The sequence below is a fragment of the Myotis nattereri genome (assembly GCF_964212035.1).
Source record: "Myotis nattereri genome assembly, chromosome: 9".
Lineage (NCBI taxonomy): Eukaryota > Metazoa > Chordata > Mammalia > Chiroptera > Vespertilionidae > Myotis > Myotis nattereri.
The window spans coordinates 62364869-62389733 of record NC_138084.1 but is presented as its reverse complement, the minus strand read 5'-3'; the positions used below and the strand labels follow the sequence as shown (position 1 = coordinate 62389733).

The 24865-nt window shown below is 39.4% G+C and overlaps 2 protein-coding genes across 3 annotated transcripts in view; one reads left to right on the top strand and one right to left on the bottom strand.

Annotated features, from left to right (window-relative positions):
- Positions 1–6010: 6010 nt before the first annotated feature.
- On the bottom strand, positions 6011–10237 carry JRKL (JRK like). The gene is made up of 2 exons (XM_081099456.1): positions 10176–10237; positions 6011–9767 (listed from the first exon to the last, which is right to left on the bottom strand). Exon 2 carries the CDS (start codon positions 9613–9615, stop codon positions 8041–8043), a length of 1575 nt encoding a protein of 524 aa, XP_080955582.1. The 5' UTR covers positions 9616–9767; positions 10176–10237; the 3' UTR covers positions 6011–8040.
- A 371-nt stretch (positions 10238–10608) lies between these two features.
- Positions 10609–24865, top strand: part of CCDC82 (coiled-coil domain containing 82) — a 37103-nt gene continuing 22846 nt past the window's right edge. Inside the window, exons 1-3 of one of the 2 annotated variants that reach the window (XM_081099454.1) lie at positions 10609–10868; positions 16460–17178; positions 17616–17832. In XM_081099454.1, the coding sequence (XP_080955580.1) occupies positions 16474–17178; positions 17616–17832 (922 nt within the window). In that variant the 5' untranslated portion in view covers positions 10609–10868; positions 16460–16473. Of the gene's footprint in view, positions 10869–15810; positions 16333–16459; positions 17179–17615; positions 17833–24865 lie in introns of those variants that run through there. The other variant, XM_081099455.1, reaches the window with a different exon arrangement.

The following is a 24865-nucleotide window of genomic DNA, read 5'->3' as shown; positions in this document are numbered from 1 at the left end:
TGAAAGTTCCTATTGCTGTGTGGTCATTTGATCAGTGCTCTCCCTACAACCTTTCCATGTGAAAGAATCGTGAAGCCTGAAGGTTGGAAGGGCATCTCAACAGCCAACATGGTTAATGAACCCCTTCTCTAACAGTCTAGTGAATCGCCTGTACAATCAATCTTTTAGCTCTACTGGTGATGCAAAGCTCAGTACTGCTGGAGGAAGTTCACTATATCTGAAGACGACTCTAGCACCAAGTTAATGCTTTTGTTGAGACATAAATGAATTCCCTGTTATTAGCTGATTCACGGGGAAATAAAATAACTTGTGTGAGTTACCATGGGCTAATCTCAGTATATAGCTGTCTCTTGCTAACTCCAAGTACCTAGGGCAGTGCCTGGCATATGCAAGTCTTCTGTAAAAGATTCACTAAATAGCATATTATTAATGTACACTGCATTATTTGTTGATATGAAACTATTCACAGCCTTTTTTTTACAATGGCTCCCACAAACCACACTCTTTTCTATTCCACACATGTGGTGCTGAGCAGATTTGAATGAAAGGACACCACGTCATCTTTAATAAACTGTATTTTGTTCGATGATGGAATTTATCAATCATTCAAGCTTGATTTTTTTTCTTTAGTACTTTTTTGTGCTATTAAGGGGTAAAGTTTTAAAAGGTGTCCCAATCTGGTAAAAAGAAAATAAATGTCCACATGTCTACACTTATTTTGAAGTAATTTTTGTGTATTATGCTTTTTTAAAATGTTATGGAACTTTGTATAGTGTCATGAACTGGACAAGAAATGTGTTGAACCCTTGAAAACTGACTTTTGCCTTAGAATACCTGCAGAGCCCTTTGTCAACCCAAATCTGATATTGCCTAATTAGGCTGTAATTATGCTATATCAATATATTCCAGCTATTTAAGCAAGAATGATGACAATAGCCTGATTAGAAGGCAATTCTATCAAGCTGTAAAGTATGATTTATGTTAAAGCATCTATCATGATGACTGTAAAAATAAAAGACACTTATTAAAGACCAGGCATCTTTGTAATTCAATAAAACATTCATTACCCTGGGGAAAATGTTATTAAAATTTAAGATAAAGCTCCTGTATTAGATATTTAATACTTTTAGGATGCAATCATTATTGAACATTTTTCTTTAACTTTCTACTTTTATTTGCATTTGATTATTTTTTAAGCTAGCAAATCATCTCCAGGTAATATAAAGGTATTGTGTATATCTGGAATATGTCACCAAACAGGTTATTTCTGTCATTAGTTTATATAAATTAATGAATAAATATTATATACTGTAAGTATTTCTAAAGTATAACCTCAAAATAATCCTGGTTTTAAAAACTCACTTGTATGTTAAAACTCATCAAAAATCACCAACCTAGCTGAGCATCTCCATCACCTCATTGATCACAGAAGTACTACAGCAATTTAATGTACAACAGTCATTTTTCATTCTTTTATTAATTGAATTTATTGGGGTGACATTGGTTAATAAAATTACATAGGTTTTAGTTGTACTTTTCTATAATACATCATCTGTATATTGCATTGTGTATTCACCACCCCAAGTGAAGTCTCCTTCCACCACCATTTATCTCTCCTACACCCTCTTCTAATCTCCCCACCCCGCTTCCCTCTGATAATCACCATGCTGCTGTCAGTGTCTCTGTGTGTGTTTCTTTGTTGTTGTTGTTGTTGGTTTTGCTTAACCCCTTCACCATTTTCACCCAGCCCTGCAGCTCCCCTCCCCTCTCACAGCTGTCAGTCTATCCATGAATCTGTTTCTATTTTATCACGTAGTTGACTTTGTTCATTAGATTCCACCGGAGTTAAATCATATGGTACTTGTCTTTTTCTGATTGGTTTATTTCAATTAGCATATTTTCCAGGTCCATCCATGCTTTCACAAAGGGTGAGATTTCCTTCCTTTTTAAGATCACAAGAGTTATCTTTGTAATATACAAAATACATAGATTTAATTTCAGGTTCAGGATAACCTAGGTTCTGCAAGAAACTGGGGAATGAATATCTAAATTTTTAGTGATGGAGTAGATAAATATTTGAGACCAGTGGTTCTCAACCTTGGCTGCACATTAGAATCACCTGGGAATCTTTTTAAAATCCTGATTTCTGAGCCTCATCCTCCGGAAATTCTGTTTCTTTGTGACTAATGTTGTGGCCCCATCCCATAACAAAGAAACAGAATTTCCAGAGGATGAGGCCCAGAAATCAGGATTTTAAAAAGATTCCCAGGTGATTCTAATGTGCAGCCAAGGTTGAGAACCACTGTTTGAGACGAATGAATAAAAGACAAGATGTCATAGTCACATTAAAGGTACTAACAAAGTACTGAAATTAAAAGGGGGTCGTTGTTTCTCAAAGAGACTTTTATTATTTTATATATGGAGCACAATTTTCCCCATTAATTCATGAATAATTGATTTTTCCACATTACCTTAAATTTTCATTTGTTAAAATATCTGTACTATACAGAGTAAAATAAGGTAGTCCTAAACACTTAATGAAAATCAGAGATAATAGCGGTGTTTAATTATATGTTAAATGCTGCCTCTTGTTTTCATCTGCCATAGAACCCTTACACTTTTCTGCAACAAAGATGTTTCTTTACATGCCTTATACAATAAAAGACTTATCAAACAGGTCTTTTATAAAGAATGAAACTTACACATTTCCCCTCTCACATACGCAATGACAAAGTGCTATTGCTTGTGTCAATTTATACCAAACAAATCTACTCAGGTCTTCCTTTGTAAATCTTGCGTGAGGATAAAGAAATTAACCAGGAAAAGACAGAGAACTGAGGCTATCTGTAGACAACAGCAAGGTTACTGGGAAGGCAGATACTTTGTCAGACATACAAGAGACATCACGTACAAAAAGGGGAACAGAAGAGCTACTTGGCTGCTTAATACCATTTATTCTCTGAAGTTCAGAATGGCATCAAACACCAAGCACCCCTGCCATCTTCTGTCAACATGCTATTCATGAAAAGGTAGACAGACTCCCACTGCTATTGTTTTTCAGTGGTAATGGAAATCGCACAGCTGCTCTCAGTCAACTTGAAATCATCTCAATATATTTTTTAAAAAGTTTTAAAAACAAATCTGCCATCATTGTTCTCACTCATGTTTTATATTTTTTTATTTTCCTCATTCAGAAAGGGAGAATAATTATGCAAATGCTTGTCACTAATCTATTCCATATCCCTTTACTTATCCATCTCTTTTGTTTCTTTAAACCTTATTTTATTCCATAAAATATTATTATACTTTGAAGGGATTTTCAACCACAATTAATCCTTTATTGCCTTGATACCTTAAATCAGTGGTTCTCAACCTTCTGGCCCTTTAAATACAGTTCCTCAAGTTGTGACCCAACCATAAAATTATTTTTATTGCTACTTCATAACTGTAATGTTGCTACTGTTATGAATCGTCATGTAAATATCTGATATGCAGGATGGTCTTAGGCGACCCCTGTGAAAGGGTCGTTCGACCGCCAAAGGGGTCGCGACCCACAGGTTGAGAACCGCTGCCTTAAATGATGATCTTTTAAGGATGTTGGGGATTATAACACAACCAACTCAATTTTACCCTTGTACAACAAGGGTAGAGAAAACAGAAACCACTGTGACTGTCTGTGGGAAGGAACGGCCAGAGGCAAGGGCACTATGTACATCAGGAAAGGCTTAGGACAGTGGTTCTCAACCTTCCTAATGCCGCGACCCTTTAATACACTTCCTCATGTTGTGGTGACCCCCAACCATAAAACTATTTTCGTTGCTACTTCATAACTGTAATTTTGCTACTGTTATGAATCATAATGTAAATATCTGATATGCAGGATGTTCATTGTTACAAATTGAACATAATTAAAGCATAGTGATTAATCACAAAGACAATATGTAATTGTGTATGTGTTGAGACCCACAGGTTGAGAACCGCTGGCTTAAGAGGAGATACAGATAAGAAAATAGATGACTACCCATTTTTCAATTTCAGACCCAGGTAGATAAGCTAAATGAGGCATTCAGTTAAAAAGTGATTTGAAATCCTTAGCCCATCTAGATGGCTCTGACATTAGGATACTAAGGAAGGGATTACTACAGGTGGGAAGCAAAGCAACAAGTTTAACTTCCCTTCCAAACCTAAACCTGCTACTCAATTGCAGATACAAATCTGGGCTTCTCAAGAGTGCCTGGAGATGGACTTGGGGTCATAAGCATGCAGGCGATGGAAATGGGTGAAGTCACTCAGGTGCAGTAAAAACTAAAGGCTAACAAAAGCTTTAAATGTAGAGTAGAAGCCAACTGAGGAATGAGTAAGCAAAATAAACCATGATGGTTTCCTAATCGTCCTACCACATTATGTTGGCTGTTCTATGAGCTTACAATTCAACCAGACAGGTTGCTTTCTTCAAGTGTTATTTTTCTACCTTGATTTCAAGATCTTGAAGGACAAGAACTCCTCTTCCCTTTTATATTTTCCTAAACCTGCCATGCCCAGTAGTCTTACACATATAGTAAAACTAAACAAATTCTTCATTCACTGACTTTTTGTAAAATGAGGATTTATTTTTGAATGCAACATTTAATGCAAATTCCTCACATCAAAGAGTGAAGTATTAGAAACCATTCATGCATATGCAAGACTCTTTAGAATGATTCTCTGAATTTAAACCTTGCAAAGAATTCCACTTCCCTCACCCATTTACCCCCAAAAGGCCCAAATCTCTCAGAAGCAGCAAGTTTCTCCTGCATCAACCCCTGCAGGTACACCTACTCTCATAGAATTCTTGGCTACGAGGAGTGTGGATTTAAAGAACCATTGTAACGTATAGTTGGTTTTCTGAGAGATGTAGCAAGGCTCATCAATGGGGAAATCTGGCAAGACTGGTCAGAGAATATGAGTCTACGGCTAATTTAGTGGAGAAATAGAAAGCCAAACAGAAACTAAGAATTGATGACTTTGTACCCAAATATAGTACCCTGACATCTTCTGGCATCACCCATTAAGTGGTCCCAACTATTGATCAAACATTTAGCTTGGCACTGACTTCTTATCATTCCGTAAGAAAGGGGGGGAAAAACCATAAAAAAACAAGAGTTTACTGGGCCATCTATGAATAAGCAGCACATACTAGTAAGCCTGGGGCCAGGATGCTGAAATGCACATCATTACAAATGAACCTCACTGCAGGCCACATTGCCCTTGAATTTTTTTCTTCTTCTCTAACCACCTATTTGGACCTAACCTTCATTCTCTTTCCTGTATCTATGGGGGGTTAATTTTTTCCCCTTTGATCTCCATGGATCTAAGTATATACGTGCTCATGTGCTTTGGGTAATAACAGTTTCCAGGTCTAGCAAGACTTTCATGTTAATGCTGTGCTGTGCCAACTCCGAGATTGCCTCATGAGCTAAAGAGAAATAGTGTTTGTATAAACTTTCCCCCCATGATGGGTTTTACATTGGGAAGTGAGAAAGGCTCCTCACTGAGCATGGCTAAGTAGAAAGCAAAACAGATGACCCAAGTTTCAAATGTGATTATTAGGTTGTGGATAAACAGGGAAAGAGAGACAGCAGAGCAGTGAAGACTAATCTCATAAAAGAGTAAAGGAAAAGAAAACAGGTGCCACAACTTCACTGGAAAGTAGATAAGTAAGTTCAGTTAACTATGGTAGATGGTGGAGGGTGGCAGCAAGGAATAAATGTTGAAGATTTGAAAAGGTGACGAGGTTAGCCTAGGTTGGATAATACAAGAACAGTCTTTGGTGACAAATACCTGGGCTTAAATTCTTACCCATAGCCAAGTGGTGATTTTTAGCAATTAAGAGTGTGAGCTGAACATCAGTATTTCCACCTAATTCACAATTTGAGGATTATATAAGTACACTGCTTAAACCAGCGGTTCTCAACCTATGGGTCACGACCATCGGAAAACACATGTATAATTACATATTGTTTTTGCGATTAATCACTATGCTTTAATTATGTTCAATTTGTAACAATGAAATTGGGGATCACCACAACATGAGGAACTGTATTGAAGGGTCGGGGAATTAGGAAGAACCATTGGCTTAAACTATAACATGGTATTCAGTAATTGGCAGCTTTTATCATTGTTTAAGGATAGAAGGGTCCAAAACAGAACTGTTGGCAGCTTCAGGAGAGAGTAAATGGCTATAAAACAAATAAAGCACAGTTTCTCACAGGTTAGAGAAGAGTCACAAGATTCACACTCAAGGCCACAAAACAGTGAACCTTTTACTAGATATTAAAAGTTTGAAACTACACTGCTGAACAGTAATGTTCATTTAACCACTAGGTGGCAATGATACAGCTGAATTTTACTGACAAGGTTAATTTTTAAAATAATGAGCAAATCCAGACAGAAATTCCAAGAAGCTTTTTAGTATATATTTTCATTTGAGAAAAATGAAAAATCCATTTATATACAATTAATTTATAGAAGGTGTAATCATCTGATTCAGTATCTGTTAACGTCTCATGTTTCTTTTACTCTGTGCGCTGAGGCAATTCATGCAGCACATAAAACTTTTAAAGTTCTCATCACAGATGTCTTTTTAAAGATCTAGACATGTATCATGAAGATAACAGAAATTATGGAAAGCAAAAATATTTTTAAAGTTTTAGAATTCTAAGAAAGGCACTATAAATGCAAAGTATTTATATGGTAAAGTTAAACTTTAAAAAATGACTGACAGAACAATTCTACTGTTTTAAAAAAATTTAGGGCCAAAACATTAAATAATATGGAGAGACTTTGTTTTTAAATCACATATTAATATTCACATAGGTAGTGTTTTCATGTCTTGAATAAACATACTAAATTTACTAAGCAAATATATCAAAACTTTTACAAATTCTAGAATAAGTTTTACAAGTATCAAAATAATGAACTTCTTAAGAATCTGACACTTTCCATAATTATCTCTGCTTTCTTCATAAAGCAAGTCGTACATAACCTATGGCTTATTAAAAATAAAAACTTTCTTTTTTTTTCTTTTCATATGAAATAAAGAGACAGTATGACAAATTTTTTTCAAATTATTCACAATATCAAGTACACAGTAAAAAACAACAAAACTTTCAAATTCCCAAGATGGTCACCCACATATAAGGTGGGCGCTCATGTAACATTATCACATGTAACATTATAGAACCTGTAATATAATTAGGTGAATAAATAATAAACCTATACTGTTACTCAATTCATAATAAAAAAGACCCAATTAAAAGAAGCCTATTTATTCCCTTTGTATAAATAACTTAAAGCTCCTCAAATTTTTAACTTCCAGTTTTCTACAAATGAATAGAATATCTTTTATATATGTTTTCCAATAGTTTTCTCACTAATTTAGCAATCACTTCCTATATTGTATTTAATTCAATTTTCAGAAAAATCTCCCCTATTGCCATCTAAACATTAATGTTAACAGAACTGCGATTTCTAAGACATTTTTATAATTCATATATTACTGTTTCCTCCTCATTATTGAACTTCATTTTGAGTTATGATGGATCACCCTGAAATCTAACAATATAGATATTTCCTCATTCTTTCAGCACATACAGATACACAAAGCAGATAACCATGTAAGTGGGTTAACACAAGAAAAGATTACGGCGGCAGTGCTCACGAATTAAACAAAAATTTCAGGAAAATGCTCTATCTGTTCATTATTATCTGTAACGTTTGCTAGAAAACATAGGGAATGCTACTGTTATGGGATAATTATAGATCTACAAAAGTGGAAACATGTGTACATGTAATTTATATTTATACAGAACCAGCTTCAGATTATCTGCATAAGGGACAAAAGACACAGATGATGCAAAACACATAATCCTCAAACCACTTCAGGTACATTTTTGTCTCCATATTTCATAGGACTGTGTCTGACAATTCAGAACACACACACAAAATAAAGCCATTATTGCAGAGAGGTTAAGAGTTACAAACAGTAATATTGAAATGCCATTATTGGCTTGAGTTGGTCATCTTCTGTTTATTTCTGATGGTGGCTCGAAGTTTACGTATCACCAGTTTATCGGGCAGAATTATATCACCCTGTTGTTCTAGATAATCCAATAAGCTTTCAGTCCATTGGAGAGCAGCGGCATGATTGATATGTTTCTCTGGAATTAGCTCTATGGCCTCCTCCTCATTTTCACTGGATTCCTCTGTCTGGCCTTGGGCTCTTCTGATGATTTCACTGTCAGTTAATACTTCATAACCTGGTTCAGTACTGTCCACTTCAAGCCATTTTTCAATGTTTTCAGTAGTCACATTTTCCAATCCTTTGGTGTGTTGTAAAATGGTGGCCACGGTAGCCAGTGAAATATCTTCTTCATCAAAGTCCAAGCCTTCTTTCTCCTCTATGGAAGGGAGAATCTTCTTCCATGCTCTGCTAATGGTAACTGGCTTTACTAAATTCCAAGCCATGGCTACTTCATACAGTGCATCCAGCAGAGTTAGCTTTTTCCAGAATGATTTCAGGTCATTACCTTCTTCCAAGTTGCTCTGGAGAAGACCTGCACGATAGTTTGTCTTCATTGTTGCTATGACGCCCTGGTCCGAGGGCTGAATCAACGAGGCCACATTAGGTGGCAAGTATTTAGCAAATATTTGGCCATCATCTGACCGGAGGACATTTTCATTTGGATGTGTTGGTGAATTATTCAACAGGAGCACGGCCTTCTCCTGTAGGCCCCTGGAGCGCAAGTGCTCTCGAACCTGTGGCACAAAGATCTTGTCAAACCACTGTCGGAAAATGGAAAGATCCATCCAGGCACCTTTCTGGCTGAAATACGAGACTGGCAGGTTTGAGGTGTCGGCTGACTTGAAGGAGCAAGGTTTCCTTGCTTTCCCCACAACACACAGTTTAAGTTTGTGTAAACCCGTTGCATTGGCACAACACATGATGGTGACTCTTTCTTCCACTGCCTTGTGCCCAAAGACAGTGCATTTACCTTTGATGACTGCAGTCCTGGATGGCAGGCATTTCCAAAAGAGTCCCGTTTCGTCCGCGTTGTAGATCTGCTCAGGCTGCAGATTCTCTCGTTCAATGAAGTCTCGAAAGTTGTGACAGAAGTCTTCCACGGCGGCCTCGTCTCCGTTTAACCTTTCGTTTCTAATGTTGATCTCCCGAATGCTGTGCCGCTGCTTAAACCGAGTCAGCCAGCCGGCGGAGGGGTTAAAATCGCCATCCATCCCCAAGGCGTAGAAGAAGAACTCGGCCCTCTTCGCACAGATGGGCCCGGACACCGGATTCCCTTTGGCCCTTTGCTGGTTGAACCACTCCAGCATCGCCCGGTCCAGCTCCTCGTACATGGAGGGCTTCATCGATTTCCTCTTGGCCAGGAGACTGGTGGAGTCGGAGCTGCTCGCGTACGTGATGATCTTCTCCTTGTTTTTCCTGATATCCCTCACGGTCGTCTCCCCGATCCCATAAATCACCGCCAGCTGCTTGGAAGAGCCCCCGTCCTCGAGTTTCTTGATGATGTCAAGCTTATCTTTAATGGTCAGCACCACCCGCTTGCGTTTCCCGGACATGCTGAGGCTCCGGACTCTCCGCACGCGCACAGGGATGCCGTCTGCAGACTTCTCCTCCCGGGACTCGCTTCACTCACTTTAACTCGGTGCCACACACTCTCTCCACCTTCCCTGGCGCCTGGCTGCCCCGGCCCCGTCCCGGCCGGGCTGGGCTGGCAAAGAGACAGCAGAGGAAGGTGAGAGGGAAGTTGCAGGGAACGGGCCTTCCACTTAGCCGGGCAGGAGAGGAGGCCCCGCGCCTCCGCGGATAACCGGGAATACACACATCGGCTTTACTCCCCCAGCGGCCGCGGGGAAGGCTCTCACCCCGCCTCGGCCACAAACCTCCTCCGCGCCAGGATCCCGGGAGGCGCCCCTAACCTGCCCCACCCCGAAGTTCCGAGCGAGCGGAAGAGTCAGGAGTCGGCGACGGGCCCCCTTCCCCAGGGGCGCGGCGGGCTGATTCCCAGCCCAGCAGGCAGCCCGTCCCCCCGCAAGCCCCACGTCCCCACGCGGGCTGGGCCCGCACAGTCCTCCCCTCCCAGCCCCCCTGGACGCCGCCGCCGGGCCCCTCTCCCCACCTCAGTGGAAGCGGGAGCCCGCTCCGCTCCCAGACTAACGCGCTGCGACCGCTCCTCCCCCTGGGCTCGCTCCCGGAAGCCGCCCCCGCCCTCCCGCCTCTGGCCCCGCCCCCCGCCCCTCCCAGAGGCGGGACTTCCCCCGGACCCCGGAACCGGCAGGAGCGCGCTTGTCAGGAGTGAGTGCCCGGGGCGGGGGCGGGGGCGCTTTGAAAGGTGAGCGCGCGGGGCGGCGCGGGCCAGCTCGGGGCGGGGCCTCGCTCGGGCTGCGCTCCGGCTGCTGTCGGCCTCCCGGAGGGGCGGGGAAGCCACGCCTCCCAGCGGGTCGCGAGGAAAGTTCCCGCGGATGCTCCGGGGTGGGTGGGACCGCCCTGGGCGCACCCTCCACTCGCGGAATGCGCTGCAGTGGGCGGGGTGCGAGGTCGTCCCGCGGCGGGGAGCTGGGCGGGACGGAGACGGGGCCTGCGAGTGGCTGTTTCGCGGGCTTGTGGCCTTGGCCGCCCCATGTTTGTTTTCTGAGCGCGGAGCTCCGTTCCGAGGGTCCAGGGGATTGTGTCGTCCCGCGCGCGTCACCGAGAAGCGTGGTCCCTAACGGAGTGTCCGGCCTCCTGGCGACGCGCTCCCGCCCCGGCAGGGCAGGCAGAGTAGCGGACGGCGGGCGCGCGGCGCGGGCACCTGCGTCCGGCCTAGAGCCAGGTTTGTTGTCCTGGAAATGACTCTAGTGTTTGTTGGTGTTTGCTCCCGGGAGAATCTGTTCCTCCTGCTGCCGCTCATCCCTGCTGGAGGTGTGGAGCCACCTTCAGCGGCACAGGTTGTGTTGGATACCGTAGTTGTCAGGGACGCCAAACTGGCAGGATCCACTCTGCGAAATGGAGTGTTGTACCGTGAAAATGTGTGTGTGTGTCGGGGGCGGGGGGGGGGTGGGTAGAGAATCGGCTTTCCTGTCTTTAGGTGTGTCTTCCTGTTTTTCTATTTCCTATTCCTTGCTGCCCATTTCCCCAGCCAGTGGATGAACAGCGATCAGTTGATTCACTGCATCGTGTATTATGCGGACTCGGCTTGATGTCCTTCGTAATTGCATCGGATTGTGAGCTCCTTGGGAGCGGAGACCCTGTTGTTGATTTCTCCTAGCGGTGCCACAGTGCAGGGCCTGTGCCGGCCCGGCCCGTAGAATGCATCACATCTCTATTCCTTTGCTTATCCAGGCTGCCCCTCTAAACTGTCACAGAAAAGCAGACATCCAGGAGAGGTGATGGTTTACAAGTAGGACTGTATCCCTCCTCGTGGGTTTCACTGCGCTTCAGATCTTACAGTGTAGCAGTGGTTCTCAACCTTCTGGCCCTTTAAATACAGTTCCTCATGTTGTGACCCAACCATAAAATTATTTTCGTTGCTACTTCATAACTGTAATGTTGCTACTGTTACAAACCGTAATGTAAATATCTGATATGCAGGATGGTCTTAGGCGACCCCTGTGAAAGGGTCGTAGGACCGCCAAAGGGGTCGCGACCCACAGGTTGAGAACCGCTGGTAAAGTGTCACCAACATTGTTCATAGGGCAATTCCTAGAATGAATCTTCTCCTGAGAATTAATTAACCTCAGAGTCTAGAAGGAAGGATATTTCTTCTGCTGAGAAATGCGAGTGGCATTCACGTACCCTTTACTGGTGTGTAGTTGCTGTGTTAGAGAAAGAACACAAGCCATGTGGAGTGTTACCTTTACGTTGTTCGGCAGTCAGCTTCTTCACGTATGTGCATCTTACATGACACTAACCAAGACACACAAAGGTGCGCGGATACTGATCCTCTTCATTCACTTAGTTCGTGCTTCCTGTTTTGGAGTCTCTGATACTTTTCTTGTTGATTAAAGATAAGGTGTCATTGGAGAAGCTTCATTAAATTCTCATTTCCAGAAATTGAATGTATACTCAGCGTATATAGAAATTACATCCATTTGCATGGATTCTTTAATTCTGACGGCGAAGAAATGTCTAACCTATCAACTTAGCTTTACCCTCTCATTTCTCTCAGGTTTAGTTCACGTCCTTTTCCCTCTGTCATCATCCTTTCACACCGCACCACCCTCAGCTAACATAATGAAAGTATCCACAATTTTAAAAAGAGGAACCATCATATTCAAATTATCTTCTTTTTCAGAATTTTTGACATTAATATAAGTGGTAATTTTGAAATATGGAGAGACCATGGACATTTGCTAGTTGACCAAATGAAACATGATTTATGTTAATTAAATAAAATGTGCCCCTTCAAACATTTAACACTAAAGTTTTCCAAAATAAAATTTTTCTCATAAGAAACTGCCTTTTTTGCAAATTTTTACTTTTTCACCTAATAGGGAATCCCTTAAAGTTTGTGCTAAGTGTAATCAATAAGATGAGAGAGAATTCTGCAGATTTTCATCTCTTTAGTACATTATTTTCTTTCTGTTGGATAACTAATATTTTCAGAAGTTTCTGGCATAAACCCACATGCAGTTCAGTTATGTAATTAAAGAAGCATGTTTGTAAACTTTAAATTATTTTAATGATTATTTCCTGAAGCTAAAATTTAGCATGAGTGAGAGATAAAAAAAAATAATGGCTTTTTAAAGGCATAATTTTTACTACCTCGTGCAAATATAATATTGGCAGCAGTCACTGTGTTGCACTGGACCGGGAGTCAGGAGCCCTGGTTTCCAGACCCCCTTCTCTCACTAAGAGGCTGTGTGATCTTCAGTAAGTCATTTAGAGTCTATGTCCTTGGGTTTGGTTTTTATAAATAAAGATAGATAATATCTTCCTTTTAAGATTATTGTCAAGATTTCAAAAGATAGATAAAAATGCACTGAAAATATATACAGACATGGCTTTTTTAAATAGCTGAACTGTGCAGTCACTGGGATTTTTATAGTGTGACATCCTTACTTATCTTTACCATTGTCATAGGAATCACGTGTTGATATGATAAATGTGTTTAGAGTATGGTATATATTGTAAGTTAATCATCTAGTGTATATGAAACTGCTTTTGAGTACCAATAAAATCTTTCACTTCATATTTCTACTGTTCATATTTGCGTTAGTGTATCTACAGAAGCCATATTTGTCACTTGTTTTTTATAATTTGTTATTATTTCTCCCAGGTCAGATTTATTAGAAAGCCTTCCCTTTCTCAGTACAGTGTAAAGCACAGACACACTTAATTTATGCAAATTTAACTATATGCGCTTTAAAAATACTCCTTTGTACAATATGGCTTCAAAATATAAGCTGTCTAATTTGTCTGGTGCTTAATAAAACGGAAACACAGTAATTTGTTTAAAAAATGGAGGAGAAACTGGGTGGACATATTTTGAACAGTGTGGTATACAAAAAAAACACTTTAAACAGTAATGTATTTTTCAAGGGTAATTTTAGCCACACATAATTTTTTTAAAAATATAGTTTATTGATTTTTTACAGAGAGGAAGGGAGAGGGATAGAGAGCCAGAAACATCGATGAGAGAGAAACATCCATCAGCTGCCTCCTGCACGCACCCTACTGGGGATGTGCCCGCAACCAAGGTACATGCCCTTGACTGGAATCAAACCTGGGACCTTTCAGCCTGCAGGCCGAAGCTCTATCCACTGAGCCAAACCGATTCTGGCACCCACATAATTTTCTTTGCTGATTTTAACATAAGGCTTCTGTAAGACACAACCCAAGTGTAATTTTCAAATAGCAGAATGTTTGGTCTATTTACTGGGATTTGTTAAATTGCTGTTTCAGTGCTGAATATATTGTGCAGTAGTTACTGTGATAAGATGGGGCTTCAGCCTACACTATAATTTCTCTTGTATAATCTTAACAACAATTGTTCTGATTTTCTATGAATTGTTACCATTATAGAAGTAGTCACATTACCTTATAAATAATCAGAATTTGTACAATCAAATGAGTGGTTATTTCTCTCACCCCCAAAAACGCAATCACTTTGGGAAGCTATAAACTTGGTTCAGTAATACTGCCATTGTTCATTAAAAATTTTGAAATTACTTTCAGTTTGCAACACTTTAAAAAGATATCTTTAATGGTACTTAATCTTCATCTTTTGAAATTGGATTTAATTTCTGGAAAGTTCTCACACAGTCTTTTATAACTGTGACCAGTGATTAAAATTTGTATTTAAACCACTCTTTGGGATAAAAATGAAGTGAGATTATTTTCATATATTTACATATACATTTGATACTATGGTTTATAGAAAACCTCCAAATATTCTGTGCCATAGTAGAAATATTGTGATAATCAGCCTCAAAGGGGCAATTTATTTGAAGGATATAGCACTCAGTTGAATACATAAGCTCTTATACATGTACTAGAGGCCTGGTGCATGAAATTTGTGCACTCGGGGCAAAGCGGGGGGGAAGTCCCTCAGCCCAGCCTGTGCCCTCTCGCAGTCCAGTCCGGGGCTCTCGCAGTTTGAGACCCCTCACTCCTTACTGCTCACCTGCGGTAGAGGTGGGAGAGGCCCCCGCCACTGCCACTGCGCTCACCAGCATTGACCACCAGGGGACAGCTCCTGTGTTGAGTGTCTGCCCCCTGGTGGTCAGTGCACATCATAGCGACCAGTAGTTCTGCCAGTTGGTCTATTTGCATATTAGGGTTTTATTATATAGGACTAGAAGCCCAAGGCATGAATTTCTGCATGGGTGAGGTCCAGCCTGACTGCCCCAATTGGGGCCAATTTGGCCAGCCAGGGGAGGGGCTGCCGGAGGTTGACTGGCCAGGGGGAGGGGCCACGGGCAGTTGGCCAGCTGGCCCTGCCCCCTGGTCGAACTCCTGATCTAGGGGACAATTTGCATATTGGCCTTTTATCTTATAGGAGAATTACGAGGTCAGTCTCATTACATTGTGGTATTTCTAGTTTCCTTAGCAACCACAGAAGTATATATGTGCTACTGTGTTATTGTTTTTCTAGTTATCTTGTCTCTAAGTGTTCCTTTACTATATGCTTGTGATAATTTTGATGGAGTTCATCCTTTTCTGAATTGGAAATTTACAGCATTCGTTTTCCTTTCCCAATACCATGCTCTGCTTCACCATGAAACTTCTTTTTATCTGGTTATGTTACTGGATTGTTAATGAGTTTTCTGTTGTATTATATTGTATCTTTAACTTTGAGTGGTTTAAAGCCACTGCCATTTTGTAAATTATATAAAGGCTGCGATCTTAGTGGATAGTTGTCTCAGCTTTGCACCACTGTCTTTTTTACGTCAATTATGACTTTATAACTTTCTTTACATAAATTGATTGATCCTTTATGTTATAATTCATGTCATATCTCTGTTCAGAATTTTTCTTTGCTTATAGGATGAATCATTCTGATAATCTCATCCTACTTCTCTATACTTGTGTAGAGAAGCATAAAACCTTTCATCACACCTTTTAGGTCACATTATTATTTACTAAACTTATTATGTTCTTTCTCAATGAAAAAGTTTTGACCTTACCATTTTTATCTGCCCGAAATCACTTTTTTTTCCCATTCTTCTTGTTCAAATATAACCAATCTGTTAGAAGTCTATCAGATCATATCTGTTCAATAAAACCTTTAGTGAATCACATGCTATTCTGATCTTTCTGAATCTTTACACTTTTATCGGTTATTTTTATCATTTACTTGGTACTAAATGAATACTACCTTGCATTTTTCTTACTATATGTTTATATGTTTTATTTCTATACATGGATAATATATACTCTGGTTTCTCTTCAGATCGCATAAATCTTTCGCCTTTTACATGGATAATAATCTTCTGAAAAACAGTACCATGATTTTTCTATGTATCTCTTTCAGCAAAACATATCGCATAATTCAGAATAGATGTTCATATAATGATTTCATAGATGTTCAATAAATTATTTCTATTTTTTAAAAATATCTTTATTCATATTGATTGAGGAAGGGAGAGGGAGAGAGAGAAACATCAATGCGGAGAGAGAATTATTGATCAGTCACCTCCTGCACAATCGGAGATCAAGCCTGCAACCCAAGCATATGCCCTGACAGGGAAACGAACCTTGACCTCCTGGTTCATAGGTCTGCGCTCAACCACCGAACCGACATGGCTGGGTCCAATAAATTATTTGTTGAATACCTATCCTGCCAATTCACTCAGGTAGTTCATGTGATGTTATCTTTATGAACCATTTTATAATACCAAATAAATATAGTTTGTACCATAAATGCATTCATTGTTGTAATCTGGTTATCATTATTATATTCCTAATAACTTTATTTTGTAGAAGCTTAAGTGAAAATGGTACGTGAAACAAGGAGGAATTCTAAAATTCAAGAGCGTGAGCAAAAATCTCGAGTTGATTGGAAGCGGACTAAAAGAAATAGTTTCTCACAGTTATTGGATAGTGATGAAGACCTTGAGAGTGAAGACCTTGAGAGTGATGAAGAGCGTGAGAGTGATGAAAGTATTGACAGTGATGAAGAGCTTGCTAGTAACAAAGGGCTTGAAAGTAATAAAAAGCCAGAAGATGAAAGTGAGCTTAAGTTAGTTAAAGTTGAAAGTGAAGGCAACAACTGTGAGCATCTCATTGACACTGGCAACAGTTCAGCAAATGAAGGAGAAAATGACAAAGGCAATCAGAGTAGCACTATTGATTTACCAGACCAGGAAAAGCATTCAAGTCCAGAGGATGCTGACCTCAGCAAGCACACTGAACAGATAATAGAGGAGGATTTAGAAGAAGAAAACGTAAAGCGAGGGAAGAGAAGAAGGACCTCGGTGATAAGTGACAGTGATGAGAGTGGTGACAGCGACGTCCTAATGAGGAAAGTAGGTGATAAACGTCCGCGTAGAGTGGTTGAAGATGAATGTTCTTCAGCGGAGATGGAGCAGACTCAACCTGAGAAAACTTCTGCTGCAAGAAAGCGAGAACAACTCCAGAAGCTGCAAGAACTCTCAAAACAAAGATCTCATCAGAGACGTAATAGTAGTAGAGATTTTGAGGTGTGTTTTATTTTATTGGTTTTGTTACTGTTTTTAAGTTTTTACTTAAAAGTATTTACTTTTTATAAAAATGAAAGGGCTAAGTCTGTTCTATTTCTCTATAATTCTAGAATTTATTTTTAATAAAGTATCCATGAACATGTTTAATTGAAATACTGTATCTAATATATTGTTTTATCATGAGCTTCAGTCCATCTTTCTTGTAATATTGGAAGACTATTTGTTTTATATGGTATTTCCTGTTTTTATCTTCTTATAATCTTAATGTCTATTTTAAACATTTTACACATATGATTTTCAAATTTCAACATTTAACATAATTTTTTAACCTTAAAAAGGAAATTAATTTCTATGCATCATTTGTTTGGGTTTGGGATTTAATCTTTTAATATCATATCCATATAATTTACTGAAGAAATATTTTTTAATTTAATTAGGACTCTGAAAGGGAATCCTGCCCAATCAGTGATGAAAATGATGAAGATGAGGAGGAGAATTATGAAGATGAAGAGGAGGAGGTTGATGAATCTGATGAAGATGGAGACAATTACATTATGGATGACTTTGTAGTACCAGATGAGGAGGGTGATGAGGAGAATGAAAGCCAGCGAGGAGAACAATTGGCTACATCACAACTGAAATCTAATTCACTTTGTAAGTTAAATCTCAAGAAAATGTTTTATGGTTATTCTAATCATATTATATCAGGTATGAAATCAGCCTGTTACTGTCATGTTGTAAATTGATTAGGAACTGTGACTTCATTTTCTGAACTTTAATTTGTTTGATAATAGTTTATCTTAGTGGTTTCAGGAACCGTTTATACTCTTAAAAATTATTGAGGACCCCAAAGAGCTTTTGTTTTTGTGGGTTATAACTATCAGCATTTACTATTGTAGAAATACAAAACAGAAGTTTAAAACATTTATTTTTTATTTTTTAAAATATATTTTATTGATTTTTTACAGAGAGGAAGGGAGAGGGACAGAGAGTTAGAAACATCGATGAGAGAGACACACCGATCAGCTTCCCCCTGCACACTACCCACTGGGGATGTGCCCACAACCAAGGTAGATGCCCTTGACCGGAATCGAACCTAGGACCCTTGAGTCCACAGGCCAACGCTCCATCCACTGAGCCAAACCAGTCAGGGCTAAAACATTTATTTATTAGTTCACTTAAAAATAACATTAATAAACTTATTAAACATAAACAACACTTTTTATGAAAAATAACTGTTTTTCTCCCAAAATGAGAATGACAATGTTTTACTTTTTTAAAAATCCTCACCCACATCTCCTTACAATGGACCATGACACATCTGGTCCAAGAGACACAGGGGCAGAGAGCTGTGTTAGCCTTTAATCAACTGTCTCCCACTTCCTGGGGTATGTTTCATCCACAAACATTTCGTAGTCTTGGGAGCTGGGATCCAGAGAGGAATAAAGGCATGGTCCCCACTTTTGAGGAACTCAGACTGCTGGAATTGATGAGCACACAAGTAATCAGTATTTCAAAATAAGCAGGTGTTACAAAAAATGAGATGAGTGATGTCTTAGTGTGGTAAAACTTAGACTGGGGGGCTTATAACATCAGGAAGTTATTTCTCATACATCTGGGGTCAGGGTACCAGGATGACCGGGTGAGGGCCATCTTTCGGGGTGCAGACTTCTCATTATTTCCTCTCATGGTGGAAGAGGCAAGGAAGTTTTCTTGGGCATTGTTTATAAAGGCATTAATCTCATTCATTAGAGTTCTGCCTCATGGCCCAATCGCCTCCCAAAGGCCCCACCTTCTAACTCTATCACATGGGGCATGAGGATCATCATTTGAATTCGCAGGGGACACAGACATTCTGACACAGCAAGGGGACGCTTGTGCTAGAACATGAAGAACAAATAGGTATTTCGCTGATGATTTCAAGGAAAGACAATTCAGATGAGGTGAATATGTACAAAGACGTAACATTGTGAAAGATCACAGTATTTACCAGTTACATGGGAAAGGTCCACTGGGTTGCAGCAGGGAACCTGGTAGGGGGTAGGCACAGAGTGGTCCACCCGATATTGGGGTTCAGACTGTGAAGCCCTTGGGTCTCCTGCTAAGGAGATGGGAACCTGTGAGTGACTCTCAGGCAAGGATGAGCCAACAAAAAAAATAAAAAATGAAAATAAATAAATAAATCCTCACCCAAAGATATGTTTGTTTATTTATTTGTTTATATATTTTTATTGATTTCAGAGAGGGAAAGAGAGAGAGAGAAACATCACTGATGAAAAGAATCATTGATTGGCTGCCTCCTGCATGCCCCACACTGGGGATCCAGCCTGCAATCTAGGCATGTGCCCTGACCTGACCAGGAATCAAACCTCGAATTGTGACTTCCTGGTTCATAGATCAATGCTCAACCACTGAGCCATGCTGGCTGGGCAGGATATGTTTATTGATTTGAGAGAAAGAGAAACTTCCATTGGCTGCTCCCCCCTCTCCCACCCACCATATGCCCTGACTGCAACCCATGCATGTGCCCAACGGAGCATCAGACCTGCAGTCTTTTTGGTGTACGGGATGATGCTCCAACCAACTGAACCACCGGCCATAGCATTGTTTTACATTTTAATAAATATATTTCATGGCCAGCTTAATAGGAGGCAAGGCAGTTGGGGTCTTATATCTGGTTTTGCATTCAGTCTGTTGTGATGTATTTTGTTGAAATAGATGAAGACAATCTTGCTTCACACAAATAGCTGGAAAAGGGAGGCGTATTTTCAAAGTAATTGTGTATATTCTCATTGGACACAACATAAAACTTAGACAAGTCATAGCATCTTAAAGAATAGTTGTAATATGAAATCTGAAATCATATAAGTGAAATTTTAGTACGTATTTACATTACAATGTATTGGTCCATCTTGCACTTTGAATTGATCTTATTTTACCCATGCATGATTTTGTAACATCATGCATTGGTCATCTGGAAAATATTGGTTCACTAGGTTTTACAAATCTTCTAAATATTGATACATTTCATGATACAGTGTTTTTAATATTTGGTATCACCACCAGTCTTATCAGAAAATTCTTTAGGTTGTGGAAGCTGTCAAGTTCATAGTAACAGATACAAATTTTTCAAAATTCTACTTTCTACTTAAAAGTTTATATATTTTTTTTGTCTTTGGCAACAAAAACGTGAGTTCTTTGTTCTTTTTTGAGAAAGTATTTGACAAATGCCAGCATAACCATAGTTTGTCAGTCTTTCTTTCAAGTAAACATGGTGCATCGTGACAGTTGCGGCCTTTTAAGCTCCCAACTCAGTTTTTTTTCAAAGTATGATTGATCATACTTTGATATGCAGCACAACTACTTTATGCATTGTTACGGCCAAAGTCAGTCCCTGGTCGCAGAACTCAGTCCCTGGTCAGGCACCACTTGTTACGGCCAAGGTGATCCTGAGTGGGGGGGTGAAAGGATTGAGAAAAGACAGCCAAGAGAATAATAGCTGGGTCTCGGTGGGACGCTGTTCCCTGATGAGGAGACAGCACTGGCGCCCACAAGCCGTGTCTTTATTTTATAGCAGATGCGACGAGGCAAATGGACGAGGCAAAGTAGGGGCGTGATCAAGTTGTTTACAGCATTCTCGTGAGTTTCAACCTCACTCAACTACATGCACCTGAACTCTAGCACAAGGCACGTGGGGCCACGTGTTTGGACCATAGGTTCAAGCTTACAACCATAGCTGTTGGCTATAATTGTGCTGGAGGGTCCCTGCCCTCCAGCTGGGACTTGCACGTGGCAATGAAAGTACCCTGTCCTTTCATTAGTCTGAGGCTTGAACGTGGCCAAAACACTGTAGCCATGCCCCACAATGCATACATCCCATTTCATCACATTAAATGCTCAAAAGATGGATACTGAAGACTTAATAAAATTAATAATGTTTTACTACTTTGTCAGGGACATTCTTAAGTGAAAGTAGCTTGGTTACTGAGTGCATAGCAGTGATGACTAGTAGTTTGGTGCTGCCTCCATGCTAAGGGGCCAGTTGCCTTACCTATAGTTACTTTTGCACCATCATTAAAAATCTCAACAAGTAAAAACAGCAAGTGATTATCTTAGTGTTACTGCTTTGACCTCACAGATCACAAATGGACTTGGGGATATACAGGGGTCTACAGGACTTGAAGCATCGCTCAGTGAAACCTATCAGCAATAGGAAAGTAGAAGCTTTCATATTTTCATATAGTTAATGAAAATATAAATAATAGGACCCTGAACGTTTAGGGTATCTTTAAGTATGTATTATTCTGATCCCTATAATTGTATACGTGAATTCAAACAGGCTGTTGGAGGTACATTTTTTTCTTAATTTTTTTATAAGGGAAAAAAACTAAGTGTATTATAATTCAATTTAATCACTTGATTTGTAATGAAATAGGTTGAGCTGTACATCAAATTTAAGGAACTTTAGCAGTTACAGAAATGTCAGTGATAGGCATTTATGTATTGAAAGTGAATGGCTATTGTACTTAGATCAATAAGCATTGGTTCACTTGCCACCTCAATATTTGAACATCAGGGAAATTCAATTAGAGGGTATCCCATCATTCTGGATTATAATATCTAAAATGTGATAGAACATTTGCTGAGAGATACCCACTCATACCCACACCTGCTAATTAGTGAAAATAAAAGTCCAGCATGTTGAACTATTTTAACTTCCTTCTCTATTCTACACCTTTGTGCTTGCTTTTGTTTTTTTAAGGGCCATTTTAGATTTACTGAGAAGTTGAGTGGAAAGTAAAGAGAGTTCCTGTATAACTCCTCACACACACACATCCCTGTTATTAACCTCTTGCATTGGTACATCTGGTATGATGAGCCAATATGGATGGAGTATTATGAACTGTAGTTCATAGTTTACCTCAGGGCTCACTGTTTGTGTTGTACATCCTATGGATTGTTTGGTATTTTTAAAAATGTATTGTTCAGTTATAGTTGACATACAATATTACATTAGTTTCAAGTGTACAATGTAATGATTAGACATTTTTATAACTTATGAAGTGGTCACTACGATAAGTCTGGTACCCACCTGGCACCATATACATAGTTACTACATTATTATTGACTATTTTTCCTATGTTATACTTTACACCCCTGTAATTATTTTGTAACTGAAAATTTATACTTCTTGATTCCTTTCACCTTTTTCTCTCATCTCTGTACCTCCTTCCATATGGCAACCATCAGTTTGTTCTCTGTATCTGTGAGTTTGTTTCTTTTGTTTGTTTTGTTTGTTCATTTATTTATTTAGATTCCATATATAAGTGAAATCATACATATTAGTTTTTCTGTGTCTGACTTACTTCACTTAGCATAATACCCTCTCGGTTCCTCCATGTTGTCACAAATGACAACATTTCATTCCTTTTTTATGGCTGAGTAGTACATTCTGTGGATTTTGACAAATGGATAGTGACATTACATATATGCATGATTACAGTATCATACAGAATACTTTCACTATCCTAAAAATCCCTTGTGTTCCACCTGTTTACCCTTTCCTCACTCCCCTGAGCCCCTGACAACCACTGATCTTTTTACATAGTTTTATTTTTGGCAGAATGTTTTATATTTGGAATCACACAGCATGTAGCCTTTCAGATGGGCTGCTTTCACTTAATAATATGCATTAAAGTTTCCTCCATGTCTCAGTGTGGCATGATAGCACATTTCACTGAATAATTCCATTGTATGGATGTACCACAGTTTATCCATTCACCTGTTGATGGGCACATTGTTTCCAAGTGTTGTCAATTGTGAATAAAGCTGCTATAAACATCGTGTGTAGATATTTCTATGGACATACATTTTCAACTCATTTGCTAGATAAATACCAAGGAGTTCTGAGCTTGCTTTTACTACTGAACATCTCTACATCAGAGGGGGATGTGATCCATTTTTCATGCAATACATTTTATCTTGTGTGTTCTTAACTGCAATTGCTTCTTCTAGCTCTATCCTTACAAGCTGTCTTTCCTTAACTTGTAACCATACCCAATGCCTTTCCTCACCTGAGTTGGCATGTCCCATTAGCCACTATTCTAAATCTTTTTGTTCAAGTTTCCTGTAACTCTACAAAGCATTGTACTCAGGCTCTTGCACCCATTAATCCAGTGCAATTGCTCTCACTAAAGTTAGTGATAATTTCCTAGTTGCCAGAATGCTCTTCATTTCGTCTGTATTAACCTGGTATTGCTATGTGATTTATCACCAACCATTGATGACTCACACTTTCAGAACGTTCTCTAGTTAGCTTCTGTGCTAGCACTCTTTCTGGCCTTTGTCTTTTTAATATTGCTTTCCTCTTTTCCATTTCTCATGTAAGTATTGATGTTTCTAAAGGTTCCACCCTCAAACTACCTTCATTTCACTTATGCGTCAGGAAGTCTCTTTCCCATAAGTTCAGCCTAATCTGTAGGCAGAAATTCCAAAACCTTTATTTCCAGTGCAGTTTTTTCCAAAGCCTATGGCCCAAATTTTCATCATTTTATTAAACATTTTCATCAGGGTGTCTTTAAGACACCTCAGACTCAATATGTCCAAAAGTAAATGATTGAGAGGTAGCATAAGTGAATTTGGGGGGTGAATGTAGAACTATTGTTTTCTCAGTTGTGGTGGTGGTTACATTAGTAACACCTCAGAATAGAATAGTTTCCCCTCCTGCTACATGGTTGTAGCACTGGAAGAAAATCATAGTCATTTTCCCTTCTCACCAATCCCTGTATTTCTCTATATTTATTCTGAGACTGAGACTTCCAGATAAGATATGATAGAGTGTAGAGGGGTAGACTAGCAGTGGTCCATTGTATTTCAAATCTATCTAGTGTTCATTCACTAAAACTATTATGTACAGCAGTATCGGAACAACCTTCAGATTTGTGGGTACTGAAGATGATTTTCCCAGTACTCTATCATATGCTCAGAGCGACAGAGAACCAAGTAGTAGATATAAAAGCACATCTCTAGTGCCTTGCTAGATAAATGCTTGCTAGAAGACTGGAAATTGGACTAAGAGTGAACATTAACTTTTCCACCTGACGCTTAAAGGGAATCATTGTATCAACACAGCACAGAGTGTGCCTGAGGACAATCTCACAGCCATTTATGTTGAAGGTTAAATCCTGGAACTGTCCCTCTTGCTCTAGGATAGTAAAAAGTACCAGTGAACTACTTTCGCAAAAGGCATAGGAAACATTGCTCTGAAGACTCAAGGGGGGAAAAAATGCCTGTGAAAAAATGTGTCATTAAAGGAAACAGAAGAATATTACATAAAACATTTGCTTTGCAGTCTATGAAAAAGAAACAGGACATTATGAGAGAACAATTTGAGATGAAAGGGAGTTAGCTAAGATGAGGATAAATTGCCAGTAAATTAAAAATATCAAGTCAGAAATAAAATCTACATAGAAAGTGGTAAGGAGCAGAATTAACAGTATAGGAAATCTCATCAATGACATATAGGTTAAACCTAAGAAGTTCTAGTGTAGAGAAGAAAAAAAGTTCTGAGGGAAAGGATAATACATAAAGGAATCTAAATGAAGACCCTATTTCACAAATTCCTGGGAGTGAAATATAGGACAAATCTAAAGAAAGAAAATTACATAACTTTAATGAGAGATGTAAA